Source organism: Mastigoproctus giganteus, chromosome 6 (assembly GCF_048544385.1).
Source record: "Mastigoproctus giganteus isolate SK-2022 chromosome 6, ASM4854438v1, whole genome shotgun sequence".
In the NCBI taxonomy this organism is placed as follows: Eukaryota; Metazoa; Arthropoda; class Arachnida; order Uropygi; family Thelyphonidae; genus Mastigoproctus; species Mastigoproctus giganteus.
Genome location: NC_143580.1, coordinates 220087993 through 220103902, shown reverse-complemented (window position 1 = coordinate 220103902; position 15910 = coordinate 220087993). Strand labels below are relative to the sequence as shown.

General features: G+C 36.3%; 1 protein-coding gene across 2 annotated transcripts in view; it reads right to left on the bottom strand.

The window, feature by feature from the left end:
- Positions 1 to 9354, bottom strand: part of mRpL4 (mitochondrial ribosomal protein L4) — a 43382-nt gene extending 34028 nt beyond the window's left edge. The window contains exons 1-2 of one of the 2 annotated variants that reach the window (XM_090375708.1): positions 9281 to 9354; positions 7349 to 7443 (exon numbers count right to left, since the gene is read on the bottom strand). In XM_090375708.1, coding sequence (XP_090231834.1) covers positions 7349 to 7414 — 66 coding nt within the window. In that variant the 5' untranslated portion in view covers positions 7415 to 7443; positions 9281 to 9354. The other variant, XM_090375709.1, reaches the window with a different exon arrangement.
- Between the last annotated feature and the right edge of the window lie 6556 nt (positions 9355 to 15910).

Here is a 15910-nt window from a genome sequence, read left to right as displayed (position 1 = left end):
ATGAGTTTATAATTACTGGAGAACAGGGAGGAGCAGACTTAAACCACTCTTACAATTTTTTCCACTGGCAAAGGCTCCAAGTTAGATATCATGAATGGAGAATGCTGTTAATGCCTGTAATAAATTTGAAAGCTGCTACTGACCTAATATCTTTCATTCTAATTTGAAGTCCAAGGAATACTGAGACTAGTTGCAAGATCAGTGGTCATAAATAAGTCTGACCTGAAATTGGTGCTTGAAGACAGTCCATCTTGGTAGTCAGAATTCCTCCACAGACAGGTGTTTAAGAATCATGATGGCTGAAAACCTTTACACTACCACCCTGTATACCATGGAGGAGTAAATAATGATGATATATTGAATTACGCAAAGTGCATTCAAATGTAACAGCATACTGTTTGCTTTTCATTTTATTTTTCATTCCTGCTTTAGGATCTAAATAATTACTGAATGTGAACTTTCAGTCAAGAAAAAAGCTAGGCCAAAGTGCTGGCAAAGAGGAATTTATCTGTGTTTGATCTAAGATATTCCTTGAGTGGCATGGTGCACAGATAAACTGTGTTGTTTGAAGACAATAAAGCACTCAAATCTATGTTGGAATAATTATGTTTATTTCCAAATTGATAATATGTACATAACGGAGTCAAACAGTTCATGGTATTTTCTTACCACTTTTTCAGTGACTGCAAAGACAGTAATTAAGGGTTATTATTATGGAATTCTGAAACTTTTTAGCAGAATTAAAAAAAATGTATAGTAAAATTAAAAGTTTTAGTAAATTAAACTTAATCTAATTTGAAGAATTTAGTTTTAAGGTTAATTTTAAAAAAGTATATAACAATAATGCATAAACATTTACCAGCTGTATTTGCAATATCACTGTCACAAAATGTCACTTCAGTCACAAGAACTTGCTGATTTGTGTTTATGGGTGAACACACACACATACATACATATATATATATATATACACACACACACATATATATATATATACACACACACATATATATATATATATATATATACAGTAAACCCCGCGGTATCTGTATTCGCGGTCACTGATTTAGTATAAAATGAAACCTAAAAAAAAATGTGAATTTTAAATCACCATGAACATTGGTCCTAGCCACTGAAATCCCAGGAAAGTAGGTGGCAGGACCCGCCAGAGTACTCTAGCTACAGTGGTACACCCGGTCAGCCTCCCCGTGGCATGGTGTGGTAACGTCGGGTCCCACTAGGGGCTCGGCGGCTAATAGACCGGAGGAACAAAGGGCACAACACAATACACAGCACATGACCCCCACACACTTCAAATCTCTGGCCCCGATACAATGTACACCCGCGGAGATGGGAGAAATCCCAGGAGCCGTTAGACACTAACATACCTTATACCTTATACCATAAAAAAATATGGGCGTGGCTAAAATCATCTTTCCCAGTCAAAACAGCACTCAGTGGGTGGGGGGAGAGGGGTGACAAAATCGCGAGCATGGATGTTCCCCGCTAATCCTTGTTCAGTATGTGTTTGTCATGGACGGTTTTGTCATTTGCTTTTAATTGATATGCTTATAAATTTAATAAATTTTCAATTTATAAATTGATATGTTTACAAAAGTGAAAATTCTACCATTTTGCAGTGTGTTAGCGTAAACAGACTTTTTCGAGTGTGTTAACGGTCATAAGAAAGTGACTTTATTGTGGACAAGTTCTTTTCTAATCCCTACAAAAATTTGGCTAAGAATAACAAGGGAATTGTGAAGAGATCAAAGGTGATGACATTAGCGGGTAAAACTGAGTTATTAGACAAAATTTCTAATGGTGAAAGTGTCTCGTCTGTGGCAAAACATTATAAAATCAATGAGTCAACGGTACGATCAATCAAGAAATTGAAAGAAAAAATCCGCCATAGTGTCCGTGAAAACGCGCTAATTGCTTCAAAAATTTGCTCTGTAACTCATGATGTTAAATTAGAAAAAAATGGAAAAAGCTTTAAATCTGTAGATAGAAGACCGAATTCAAAATAAAATTCCATTAATTTCACTCATCATTTGTGAAAAGGCAAAACACCTTTATCAACACTTTAGCGAAACTGGTGATAGCACTAGCAGGATAAGTTGTTTTAGCTAGCAAAGGCGCTGGTTTGAAATTTCTAATAAATATTACATTTAATATTAAATTGTTTCTTATTTTCATTTCGATGCCTTATGCTTGAATTTCACTATGTACTGTCTATGTACATAGTCATATTATGAAGGTACATATAATACATACATAGACAAAATTTTAGACTAGTTTTTCTTATATTTTCATACTTTGGAACGGAACCCTTTTATTACTATGGAGCCATAACTCAGTATTCGCGACATTTCTCAGGAATGTAACTCCCACGAATAGCGGGGGTTTACTGTGTGTATATATATATATATATATATATATATATATATATATATATCAATATTTTAAATTAAATAAAATAAACCATAAGCCAGTAGTATGGCAAAAACTGTAGAGTGAAAATTAACATAAAAATAACCCAAATAAACAAACGAACGAAAAACAAGAATAGACATAAATAGTAGCCCAGAAACCCTTGTATAATTTCAAACTTTAAATGCTTAATTATTTATTCATTTTATTATAATTTAACTTTCGTCAACATTTAATAATTCAATAGTAATGGGTCGATATGCTAATTTAGCAATGCCCGTGCTGCCATCTATTTTCCTTTTTTTCTTTTATATAAGCTGATTCAGCTTACAGTATGTCAGTGGTGTGGCTCTGTTCTAGAGTGCTGTCTGTTCCATAATTTATTTTTTCGCTGCATAAGGACCACCGCCGTGCAAATCTTCTGCATTGGTGGATCGATCGGAGGAGGGAGGGTGAATTGGTACTTCGATCTTTTCACCATTGCGACGATTTGTATAGTGATTGAAATGTAGTGATTCCATGACCATTATTGGCCTCGTGGTCCTCTGTCGAAATGGGGAATGATGGTCAGTCTATTTTATTTTAATTTATTTTGATTTTGTTATCGTTTGGTAGTTCCTTTAACCCTCTTTTGGTGATATTTCACGTCTTTCGGTAATTGGCATTATCCTAAATTTTGTATAGTTTTTGTTAATTGGATTTAAAGTTTGAAATTATACAAGGGTTTCTGGGTTACTATTTATGTCTATTCTTGTTTTTCGTTCGTTTGTTTATTTGGGTTATTTTTATGTTAATTTTCGCTCTACAGTTTTTGCCATACTACTGGCTTATGTTTTATTTTATTTAATTTAAAATATTGGATGTATTTCAGCTTCATATGGAGGAATTTCCTGTCGCTGCCTCTAATGAATGCTTAATTATTTAATTATTTATTTTCACTTTATTATAATTAACTTATTTTAATATAATTCAATGATAGTGTATATATATATATATATATTATTAGTGTTGGTGCGTTCTAATGTTAATTCAGGCGGATAATATTTGATTGCTTCCGTATTCCGATTGCTTCCGGTCATCCCAGTAGTGAGAGACACTACTGGGATGACCTTTTCAACCTTTGCATCTTCAATAACTATATATTTAATGGCAGTAATCTTTATAGGCAACATACAGGTATACCGATGGGCGCATGTAGCTCATGCATTGTGGCAAATTTATACCTACACCACTTCGAATATAATTTTAAACAAAATATGGTTCTATACAGATATATTGACGATTTGATAGTTTTTAATATGCCTGACTTCCATACGGAAGCAATCAAATATTATCCGCCTGAATTAACATTAGAACGCACCAACACTAATAATTCCAAATCTGCTACCTTCCTTGACTTGGATATAAGGATAGATAACAATACTGTACACACTAAACTGTATGATAAATGCAAACATTTTCATTTTAATACTATTGACCTCACTAACTGGAACTCGAATATCTCAAAAAGGATACATCGCAATACTCTAATCGCGCAAAGCATCAGAAGAATACACATATGTAACCAGACAGATTATATTATAGATACACTCATTGAATTCAGATCCAAGCTTTTAGAAAATTACTTCCCACACCACATAATTACAAGATATATGTATAGAGCTATATTGATAGCAAACAACAAGGGGAATTATAACCTTAACGCACAGAGTATTATAGATAAAGTCCTAAACAGGCGCTAATATAACATAGCCTTTGTAAAATTTTCGTAGGTGTTTCTTTGGCTTAGATAAATTTCGTTGGATATGTAATTATGTAAATAGTAGGCACTGCCCATGGAGTAAGTTACATATAGCTTACTCGCATTAAAAACTTGTACCTATATTTGCTCCATGGGTAGGAACTTATTCTGTAAACTTCTATTATTACTTCGAGAGAGATACTTATTCGACGGCTTTTCTATGTGTAATACTATACAGTATATTAAATAACAGCAGAGGGCGCTGTATGTAATTATACTTATTTTATCACTTAACTTAACTATTACTTTTCCTAGGGGGGGCTGCGATCGGTAGTTATATATGCTACACGCGCCAATACATGTGGTTTTCTAGTACCTTGGCCATACGGTGGTAAGCATTCTAATTTTAATCTTAAATCATTCTAACCAGGATACCTTACTATAAGGTTACATCCTATGTTAATTATTTTGCTTTTTCTTTGCTGTTTAACTTTCACTTTCTTATCCCTATCTTTTCATACCTCATGAACTATTAGAGTATTCGAGGGGGATTGAGGTACTATATCTATTCTTATACCTTTTTCCGTTCGCCTTTGTTAGCTATAGCTCACACTGTTATTATTTTTATTATTTTTGATTAGACTACCGTGGCAGCATTTACTATCAACTACGCACATATGCCTAACAATAATTATAGCTCTTTCTATAATTTTAATTTAATTTAAAATTTTGGCTATCCGTCGGGCTAACAGTCATCTTGCCAGTTTACTGCTAAATTTGGGATTAATTAACAAATTTTATTACTACCATTTGGCTCTAACTTACTACAAATTTTATACTTTTGGCTCTAACTACTACAAAATTTATACATTTGGCTCTAACTTAATACTATTTTACGTATATTAGGACATAGTTATGCTGGACGATGACTACAGAAACGGATAGCTCGTTAATTATGGTTGATACATTGTAAGGGTTAGCCCTCGAAAAAGTCCCTTGCAATGTATCTTATTGCCATAACTAACATTTTAATGGTATTTTTATTTTTATATATGTTTATAATTTATGGCTTATGTCATGGCATAGATTGATTTTTTCCAGGTCACGTTGGGTACCCGCCATGGTTTATGGTTTACCTGATAAGCTAGTATATCATATTTTACCTTTAAAAAACTCTTACCATTATTAACTTAACTCATATTCATACAGACCGATGTAATGTTTAATCGTCCTAGATGGCATTAATTGGTTATGTGACTACTTAATATTTATTATAATATTTATATTTATTATAACATTTAATATTTGCTTTGTTATACTTGGAGATATATATATATATATATACACTGTTTATTTAATCTCACTGTCAGGCAGTTTGGTGGCCAAGAGTCTAAGGAATTATCTTTATAGTCTCAATATCAGGGTTTACTTATACATCAACATAGGTATTGGCTTAGTGGCTAATGGGGGAGGTTAACACACATTTAAGGATATCTGATAAAAAAAAAAGTTTTTAAATTAAAATATAATAAGACAAAATTAAATAAATAAAGTATATAAACTAAATAATACTATCACAAAACATTACCAATTAAGAAGTGGTAAGAAAATACAATGAAAGATTTGACTACATTATGCAAATAATATTTTAATTTGGAAATAAACATAATTAATACCAACATAGGTTTGAGCATTTTATTATCTTCAAATTATCTGTGTCTGGTTTTATTTTAGGGAGAAGACAACTATAGTCTATATGAAATGAATACATACAGGAATTACAAATGAACTTATTTTTCACCATCTTCTTCTTCCAGTCACATAGTTCCCTGAGGAGCTGTTGTGGCCACTAACAAATTCCTCCAATTGCATCGATCATGTGCTATACAAGCAGTATCGGAAAATGTCACACCCAAAAGTTCACTGATCCCATCCTTCCACCTAGTTGCAGGTCTTCTTTTAACAGCAGTTTTTGGAGATGGTTTTGTTATGGTCTCTGTGGCATCAGATAATGTGGTGGTATGCCATTGCCTACCATTACACCTAAAGAAAGACATTGAGCTTCTTGAAAGGGTCCAAAGATGGGAAACTCACCTGGTGAGATCAGCAAAAGGGTGTCCATATGAGGAAAGACTTTGATTATGTGAGTTGCAGAGCTTGGAAACTAGATACTTTAGAGGAGACATGATTGAGGTGTTTAAAGCTCTGAGAGGCATAAGTAAAATGAACGAGGACAAAATTTTCATGGTTATAGATGATTCTAGAACTAGGGACCATAAATTCAAGTTACGGAGTGAGATGCTTAGACTGTATTGCAGGAAGTTTTATTTTAGCCAGCGAGTTATAAATTACTGGAATAGTTATCATGGGTGGTAGAGGCTGACAGTTTGGGGAAATTCAAAGGTCAGCTGGATAGTTGCTAAAGTTACCTATGGGAGGAGGGAAACGCATAGGTTGTCTATTTCCTTCTATTTTATTATTTATTTATTTTTAAAAAATTTCTACTTATTATTTTCTTCTTTTTTTTTTTGGCTGGTGCAGCATAAGCCATAGGTTTCCCTGTACCATGCAGCCACAATACTAATACTAATTGCTAAAGTCTTCTTGCCCATCTGATGAATTTCTAAAGTCCTCTGACCATCTTGTTTATTCTCTATAAAAACCACCAGGTCAGAGGGTTTACAATAAATCAAGAATGAAATCAATAATCATATTTAGCAGTCACACAGGCTTGAACCATGGTCCACTCAAAGAGCAGTTGCTACTGCACTCTCACTCCTGACCATAAGTTATACTGGGTTTTTCAGCCCATACAACTCCACTTCTGCAAATCCACACTTCTACACACACACACGCACGCAAGCAAGCAACATGCTTGGATGCCATTAAAATAATTTGTGGTGGAACAGGGCACAAGCACCACTGTGAACTAAAGCCCTGATAGGGCACACTTTCTGAGGAACACCTGTTAAAATTGTGGACAATATTTTTAGACTAAGGATAGTTCAATCATTTTTCATTAACAGGGACGTAATGAGTCTGATAGTGCTACCTTAGATATTAAAATGACATTCAAGGAAACCAAAGTTTGAGAACATGACAATATCATATGAAAAATTCATTAATCTAAAAAAACTATTTCAACTAAAGGAGAGGTTCAGCGAATATAATACTTACATTTTTGAGAACACAGCTGGTGGGCTGCCGAAGACGTTGTACAGCCCGTGCCAGAATGGATGCCATAATAAAATCTAAAGTTATCACTAAATTTCCTGAAAGTATGCAATGTGAAATCTTAAATGAGACAGCATATCTAAACAACAAACAACAAAAATATTGAACAATAAGCAAAAATGTATTAAATGATAAGTAAATGATTTCACATATACCAATTTTTTTTGTTACCATTATAACTAAAATCCACGATTCAAAATTAAATTTATGACACATGGAACTAATTCCAGATTACAATCAATAGCCTGTCCTATTTACATACACAAACCATTATCTGATGTTCACTTATTATGCTAGTCAATAAATGATAATGTAACTAATGTAATTAATGATGGAAATTTTGTTATGGATTTAAATTTTTAAGATAAATAAGTTAATTAAAAGATAGTAATAATTTATTTAACCTAAAGATGGCAATAATAGAGTAGTTGACAGTATTCATAATATTAATATCTATTCATAACAGAAAATTAGTTGACAAAAACAAAAAAAAAAGCACAAGTGGAAAGGTTCTAACTGCAGATCTCATGACAATCTAGGATTAGGCTAGAAAAATAATAAGAAAATAAAGTTTGAAAACACTCTCTGAAGCTTTTTGCCATATTTACTATAAAAATAATTAAAAAAAGAGTTTCTTATAGTAGAAGAAAATTGTAAAATTTCATATATTCAAAAATATGGTCTATTCTCTTTAGCAAAATTTTGCTGCATTCAGAGAACAGTGAAGAAATGAGAACAATTTCATCTCATTTTTAGAGTATACATTTGAAGACCATCAGATTGTTATTTTACTTCCCAGTACCAAATAATCACTGGAGCAGGGCATTATTGGTAATCACTTGGGACAATATTGTGTGAAGGGTAATAATCAAATATACCATAAAACTGAGCATGCAATTATTCTCATATATCATTGCCTTATATGTAATAGCATGACTACCATTAATTTCAACTTATGGTAGTTTTATTGTAAGTTGGCATTCAGTAATTTCTTATCAAAATGGTAGAAGCACCTGATTACTAGTGGGTTGATTCTACAGCCTGGGGAGGGGGCAAGAATTAAACTTTCATCCATCTAGTCCTTTCAGTGTCTGTCCCCCCCCTCCTTTGTTAAGATACAAATCCTTTTCATTGTAGAAGCCTGGTTATGCTGCATCTGTTTCCCCCACCTCCAGACCGGCCCTGCTGGATATCAGCTTCCCAAAGGCACTGCATAAGAAGCATCAGCCGGTGGTGATGGGATTTGCAGTGTTGATGTGCACATTTTGCCCATCAAGACTGCAAAGGATGACGGCCACTTAACCATAAGCACTGCAAGAAGCCAACAGGATGACGGCATTGATTAAAATGCTACCTTAAGTGTGCTAACACTGCTTCAAATAAATACATATTTGCCGTCTTTAATATTCTTTGTAAATAACATAGCATTTAGGGCAAAAAAGCCTGACTGCAATAACAGTTTACTGTCATATAAATTAGCGCAATAGCATCATTTCTATACACAGTAAACCAACCGAAGTTGTGCAGTGGCATCATTACACCTCGAATAAGTAATGCTTCCCCAGTAGAAAAGGCCACTGTTCACTGAAACCAAACTTCGGTTAGTTTACTGCGTATGAAAATGATAACTTATATTACAATATTCTTTGCAAATAAAATTTATTCTTTCAAATAGCCTTTTTATTTTATTTATTGATACAGTCGTAAATTTTATGAGGGGTAGTATTAATGCCTAATGGTAATGGCAGTGGTAGTATTAAATGCCTTCATTCATCGATATTATTTAACATTCTAGTGTAATCAATTCTCAGCCTAAATTACAACGGCAGAATTTTGACGTCTTACAGGTCAATGATTATCAAGCATCCCACGTACTTATTCTATACAAAGTGCAGCATCACATCGATAATAACTCTTCTTCTTCTGAAATTTAAAAACATGAAAAATCAGAAAGCAAACACAACATACAACTCCAATACATGCATTTCTAAATTACCAAATGTAAGGTTTAACCAACAGCGCCACCAGTTGTCAAGTGAAAGCAAAATCACGTAAAAATAGAAAATGAAAACACAACAAACAAATACGTGATTATTATTATTATTATTATTATTATTATTATTATTATTATTATTATTATTATTATTATTGCTGCTCTTATATTATTTCTCATTGATTGTGGAATTCCACTCCGTGACGGATACTGCTACCAAGTACACAGGGTGGTTGTAATGTCTGGTGTTACTGTTGGTCGAGGAAATCTCTGACTCTCCTACAGGTGTTCAGGATTGCGACTTTCTGGAGTTCCTTGTAGGTGTTCTCTGGGAGACCTATTGCTGCTAGACTGCTATGTAGAGTCTTTGGTACCACACCGGTGGTTGACACGATGATCAAGATGGTTGATACTTCTTGCATATGCCACATCTCCTTGACCTCATGTCTCAGGTCCGTGTACTTCCTAATTTTTACCTCATGGATATTCTGGACATTGCTAGTGTTGGACACCGCTATGTCAATCAAGTAGGTAGCCTTTTCCTTCTTGTCCACAAGTGTTATGTCCAGTCTGTTGTGCAAGATGGTCTTATCTGTTATTATGGCGCGGTCCCAGTACAGCTTGTGGGTTGGGCTCTCTAATACTGCCTGCGGTTCGTACTTGTAGTATGGTACACTTTCTTTGGTCAACTGGTATTTCCTCGCTAGCTTCTGATGTATTATCCTGGCTACGTAGTCGTGTCTACGAGCGTACTCAGTCTGGGCGATCACCTTGCATCCCGCAGTGATGTGTTGGATCGTTTCTGAGGCCAGGTGGCATCGTCGACATGTGGCATCTAACATTCCGAGCTCCTTTGTGATGTATTTTCTATAGTTTCTGGTGTTGATTACCTGGTCTTGGTTGGCCAGCATGAATTATTCAGTCTCGGGGAAGAGCGTCGCGCTTGTGAGCCATGAATTGGATGCAGTGTTATCGATGTGATCTTGATGGAGGTCATTGTAGTGTCTGCCATGGAGTGTCTTCTTTGCTCATCTTGCTAGCTTCGTTTCTTGTGCCGTCTGGGCAGGAGGGGCTCTTCGTTTAGGTTGAATGGGGTATACCACTTATCTATCTTCTTTATGGCCTGGTGGAGTGGTGCTGTTGTTCTCGAAGTAATCCTTCAGGTTAACTATCGCGGTTTTCTGTTGCTCTATCGGGTCTATCAGGCCCCTTCCTCCCTCTTTCCGAACTATTGTTAGTCCCTCTAATGCTGACTTCGGGTGGTGTTGGCGGCTCTTGGTCATCATTGTTCTTCGCATGATATCCTCTAGCTCGGTGTTAGTCCAATCCGTGACCCCAAAAGAGTATGTTAGTACTGGAGCTGCACAAGTGTCTGCGTGGGTAGCACAGTGGTATCGTCACCGTCCTCCCCACACCTGGTGGAAAAGGCCCGGGTTCGAAACCGTCGATGACGCGAGGAACTTTAGTGAGCTTTTTTTCACTCCGTGGTTGAGTTAGTCGGTCTCAGGCGTAGATAGCAAGGTTTTTTCCCTTAGAAACTGAGGTTTTTTCGTCCAGCAAAACAGGCAAATCGACCAGAGAACACACGCAATTTACAGACACGAATACGGGTTAATGTAATCATTTACGGGTAACCATAATATAGTAATTTGATTTTTTTTTTTTTTTTTTTTTTGGAGCTGCACAAGTGTTTATGGCTTTAACTGTGTTCCCTTCGTTCAATTTTGCTTTCAGCAGGCTTCTGAGTCTCTGATAATATTTTTCGATCAGGCACTTCTTGATTTACTTGTGCTCTAACTGCGAGCCTGCATTATCCCTAGGCATTTTTAGGTCTCTCCTAAAAACACCTAGGGATGATGCAGTGTACTGATGTGGGATATACTTAAAGATGTAACTACCATCAAGGGTAAAGGGAAGGGTTTTTGCTTTCGTAAAGGTGACACGGTCTCAGGCAGTTTTTAAATTCTGTACAGTGGGATCAAAGGGTAACATCAGTGATGATGTTACCAACGGTGAATTCGAAACGGGAAGACTTTAAGGACTAAATCTTTTTAACGCCACTGGGCTTTTTATACCAACTAAGAAATAATGTTAAAGGTTTAGGCCTAAATGGATGTCAGATGAATTAATGAGGCTCGTTTTGTTTGTTGTTTGGTTTTCAGGAGCATTAGCAACTAAGTCCATATTGCTCCGGGGATATGCGGTGGTCATTCCCTGACCTTTCCGCATCCTCCGTATTTGATGGTCACGGGCTCGACCCCCGGTCTAATCAAGAAGCGTGTGCTACGCACTTCTGCTCCTGCCCACCTGGCTACGGAGGCGCCCCCCCCCAATGAGACTCGTGGCAGAGAAGAAAAATGCATGGGATGCGTATAAATTATCAGGCGGTACAGAAGCCTATGACAGGTCTAAGCTAGTCTGTAATCATGTCACAAAGGAGGTTAGGGCAGGCGAAGGCAGATTACCAGAAATCTTTGGCAAAGGATGCAAAGAAAAATAGCAGAGACTTCTTTACTGATGTAAACTCTAGAAGGAAAGGGATGAATCAGATTGGTCCATTTAATATCGATGGTTCGACTGTTCATTATCCTGCTCAGATAGTTGATAAACTGAGTATTTTGCATCTACATTCAGACATGAGGGGTTATTTAAGGACGGGAATGCCAGAAGTGCATCAAACTCTAGTAGGGAGCTGAGTAATTTTGTTATAACAGAAGCTAAGTGGAGGAGAAATTGTTGAAGTTAAACATAAGAAATGTACCTGGGATGGATGGGATCTATCTAGTTGTATTAAAGGAGGCAGCAAAAGAAGTAAGCAAACCCTTAGCCATAATTATGAGAACTTCCTTGGACTCAGGGGAAGTCGGCATGGATTGAAGGAGTGCAAATGAATCCCCAATTCACAAAGGGGGGTTAAAAGGACGACACTATAATTTCCATGGAATAATATTCCCATATCTGTGAGGTTGTCCACAATGAAGTTTCTCATGATTCTAGACTCCCATTAGAGGGCAGTTAGCTTAATCAATGGCCTATCTCTTACAAAGTCTCTGCACACTGTCTCATTGACTTTCTGTTTCTGCTGCATGCGTTTCTATAGAGACTTCTATGGGCGCTGTTCTTCTGAATTGGCTTCTATAAATCGCTCTCTCTCATCCAACCCAGTCCGAACACGTGCCGTAACCAGTCAGCATCCATTTACTGCCCAACTGCAAACTAATAGAACCAATTTTTCTTCTTTCTTGTTTATTCGTTCGGCTTCCATTTTCTGGAACAACCTCCATTCACAGATATTTCCAAAAAATACACTCTACAGAAATTGAAGTCTAATGTCAACAAGTAACTTCTTTCATCTTCTAACATTCAACCCACACACGATATTAAGTACTATAGGTTCTATTACCGTTCGTGTTTGGAGTTTTCATAAAAAAATTATCTGATGACATATTTTGCCTCTTTTGAACATCACATCCTTAGTGAGGGATTGCTGTACAAATTGAAGCAGTGTGGAATTAGGGGGATGCCATTACCATGGATTAAATGATGATTGAGTGACAGAAGAGAAAGTGGTTATTAATGACCATCAACTATCCCTTTACCCATAGCGGTAACCTGTACTAATGTTACTGCTGGAGTCCATCAACATTAAGTGCCGGGACCTCTTACTGTCTTCAGTATTAAATAATAACATTTATGATGACATACCAAGTTTACTGTATACGTTTAGTGATGTTAGAGGTCTGAAAAATGGTTAAAGACAGGAATCAGGGTATGCTACGACAAAAAGATTTTAAAAATTAGGTTCATCGGCTGACAAGTGGCAAATGAGGTTTAACATCGATAAGTGAAAAGTACTGAAGGTTGGATAACAATAATCCCAGAATAAGCAATCGTTGACTACAGACTCAAGTTGGCACAGAACGAAGTAGACAAGGGGTTAATCGCACAATTCAACAGGAAGTTTTCTGGGTAGTGCAGATGGGGTGCTGTGACAGTTCATGGGGCTTTGTCACTGATATACAGGAATTTTGCCAGGAGGTATAAGAAGGTTATTATTCTGTAAAAGGCAATGGTAATGATACATCTTGAGTACTGTACACAAGTCTGAAAGCCTCATTTTAGGAAGAATGTAGCTCCATTGGAACGGGTACAAAGAAGAGCAAAAGGATTATGACACAAAAATATACTTTTACAGAGGAAGATTTGAATTCTTCAAATTGTAGTGTATGGGACTCAAACAGCTTCGAGAGATCTGATTGAAGTAATTTAAGAATCTAAATCGATTGAGCAAACTAAACACAGATGCTTTCCTCACTCTTTCTTGGCGATACCCATAAGGGAATATACATTTAAATTGTAAAGGATGGGTACAGGATATGTGCAGGATGGGTGCAACCATAGTGTTATGAAATTAAGAATTCTAAAAAAAATTAAGAAGAAATTAAAGAAATAATTAGAGATGGACAGATGATATGGGTTACCTTTTTTTGGTTGATGCAGTGAGTATAAGCTCTAATAGAGTTCCTCAACGTTTATTGTTGGTTCTCCCCGTACTGTTTGCAATATTTATTAACAATATTGAAGAATATAGATGTTGGGTGTAGGTAGTTTTTTCACGTTGATGATACTGAATACCTTTTCCAATACAGTAAATGTTGCAATCGAGATACTCGCGAATCAAAAAGAGGTTTAAAAAATGTGCATGCACTAGCAGAGATTTAATCAACAAACAGAATGAGTTGAACTAAGGCGCTTATCGTGCTTCAAAGAATTTTCATCGTCCCATTCAATCAACGATTTTGGTCACTGTATGAGACATTCAAGCGTATGAACTTCAATATGAACTCTAGTCGATGCAGTGAAAATTAGGAAGAACACGAACGCATGTACAAATGGTGACGTAGGCTAAGAAAGTTAGTGGAGTCACCGATGTCCTGAAGAAAGCGTCGAAACCGAGTCCATGACTATAGAAAATTGCACAGCATGTTGAAAAGCCGCACATTTATCAATGAGTGCTCCACATTGTTTTGTGAAATTGTAAAAAAGTAGTGGTGTTAGTTGTACTAAAAAGAACTGCTCCTAGCAATAAACGTTTCTCAACATTTGTCGTGAAGAGCACTATCTCGAAAGGAATAGATGCATTAGGCAATCACATCATATATTTGTTGAAGCGGGATCGTCGCCGACCTATTCGATTGCTGCTATGAGGCCCTCGTGGCTAGCAGAGTTGGTTGGATATGGGCCTTTTTCACAGCGCGTCTTAGTTAGTGTGTCTTGGGCGAAGGTAGAATGGGTTTCTCCAGAAACTCGGTTTTTTTCATCCAGCAAAACAGAAATTCGACCTCAGAACGCACGCAATTTACAGACAATATACACGAAGTGATATAGCTTTAGTCGGTGATGCTCCTAAAACCCTACTACAACTATAACTGCTACTATGAGGTATTAAATTGATTGAAGGAATAATTTTGTATTAATGTATTTATGTTTCAGTAAAGATTTGGATACTGTTCCACATGAATGATTGGTGATGTTATGAATGTTTAGTGGAAAAGCGTTAAAGCTTTAAGATGCCATCGGTTAGCCCATTTACTGAATTTAAAACCCCAGTTTCAAGATGAAACAATGCAACCTTGCCCATGACCGACTAACTCGGCCATAATGTTAAAAAGGTCCATAAAAATCCCTCTCTTCACTGACAAGATTCAAACCTAAGTATTTTGTACTCAGTCTGGGAGGACTGTGAATTTAAGCACTGTGCTATCTGGAAGGTGAATGAATGGAAGCAATGTGGCACGAGGTGCAGGTTACTATTATTGAAAAAGGGATATTTAATTGGTGGGGACGAAACGTCTAGCGGGGGATACGGTGACGGTAATCACATTCCCTCCCCACATTGGGTGGAAAATGCCTGGTTCGAATCCCGTCAATGACGTGAAGAATTTTTTGTGCTTTTTTATTCAACTGGCCAAGAAAGTCGGACTCAGACAAGACTTGCATAGATTTTCTCTCGTAAAATTGGATTTTTTGCCCATAGAAAGGACACACATAAACTCGCACACAAATACTCTTTCTATATGATCTTATTAGAGACAGATTATAGTAATAATTTCCCAGTTGAATGACCGTTATAAGAGGGGACCCATAGAGCTCGGTGTTGGACTCTTACCTTTTTTATCTTCATTAATGATATTGATGCAGCTATTTCAAATTCAATGTCCAAATTTCCTAACCATGTACTACTAGAGAGTGGCGGCATTATAACTAACCTCTAGAAAATAGACCTCTTGACTTCTTGTTGCTGTTGTTGTTCTTGTTCTTGTAGGGTTTTAGGTGCATCAACAACTTAGGCCATATTGATATATATAAATCTGTAAATTGCGTGTGTTCTGTGGTCCATTTGTTGGACGAAAAACCCAAATTTCAAGAAGAAAAAAAACTATGCCGCCCTCACCTGAGACCAACTAACTCAGGTAAGTTGTGGTAAAGACCCATAAAAACTCCTCCCATCT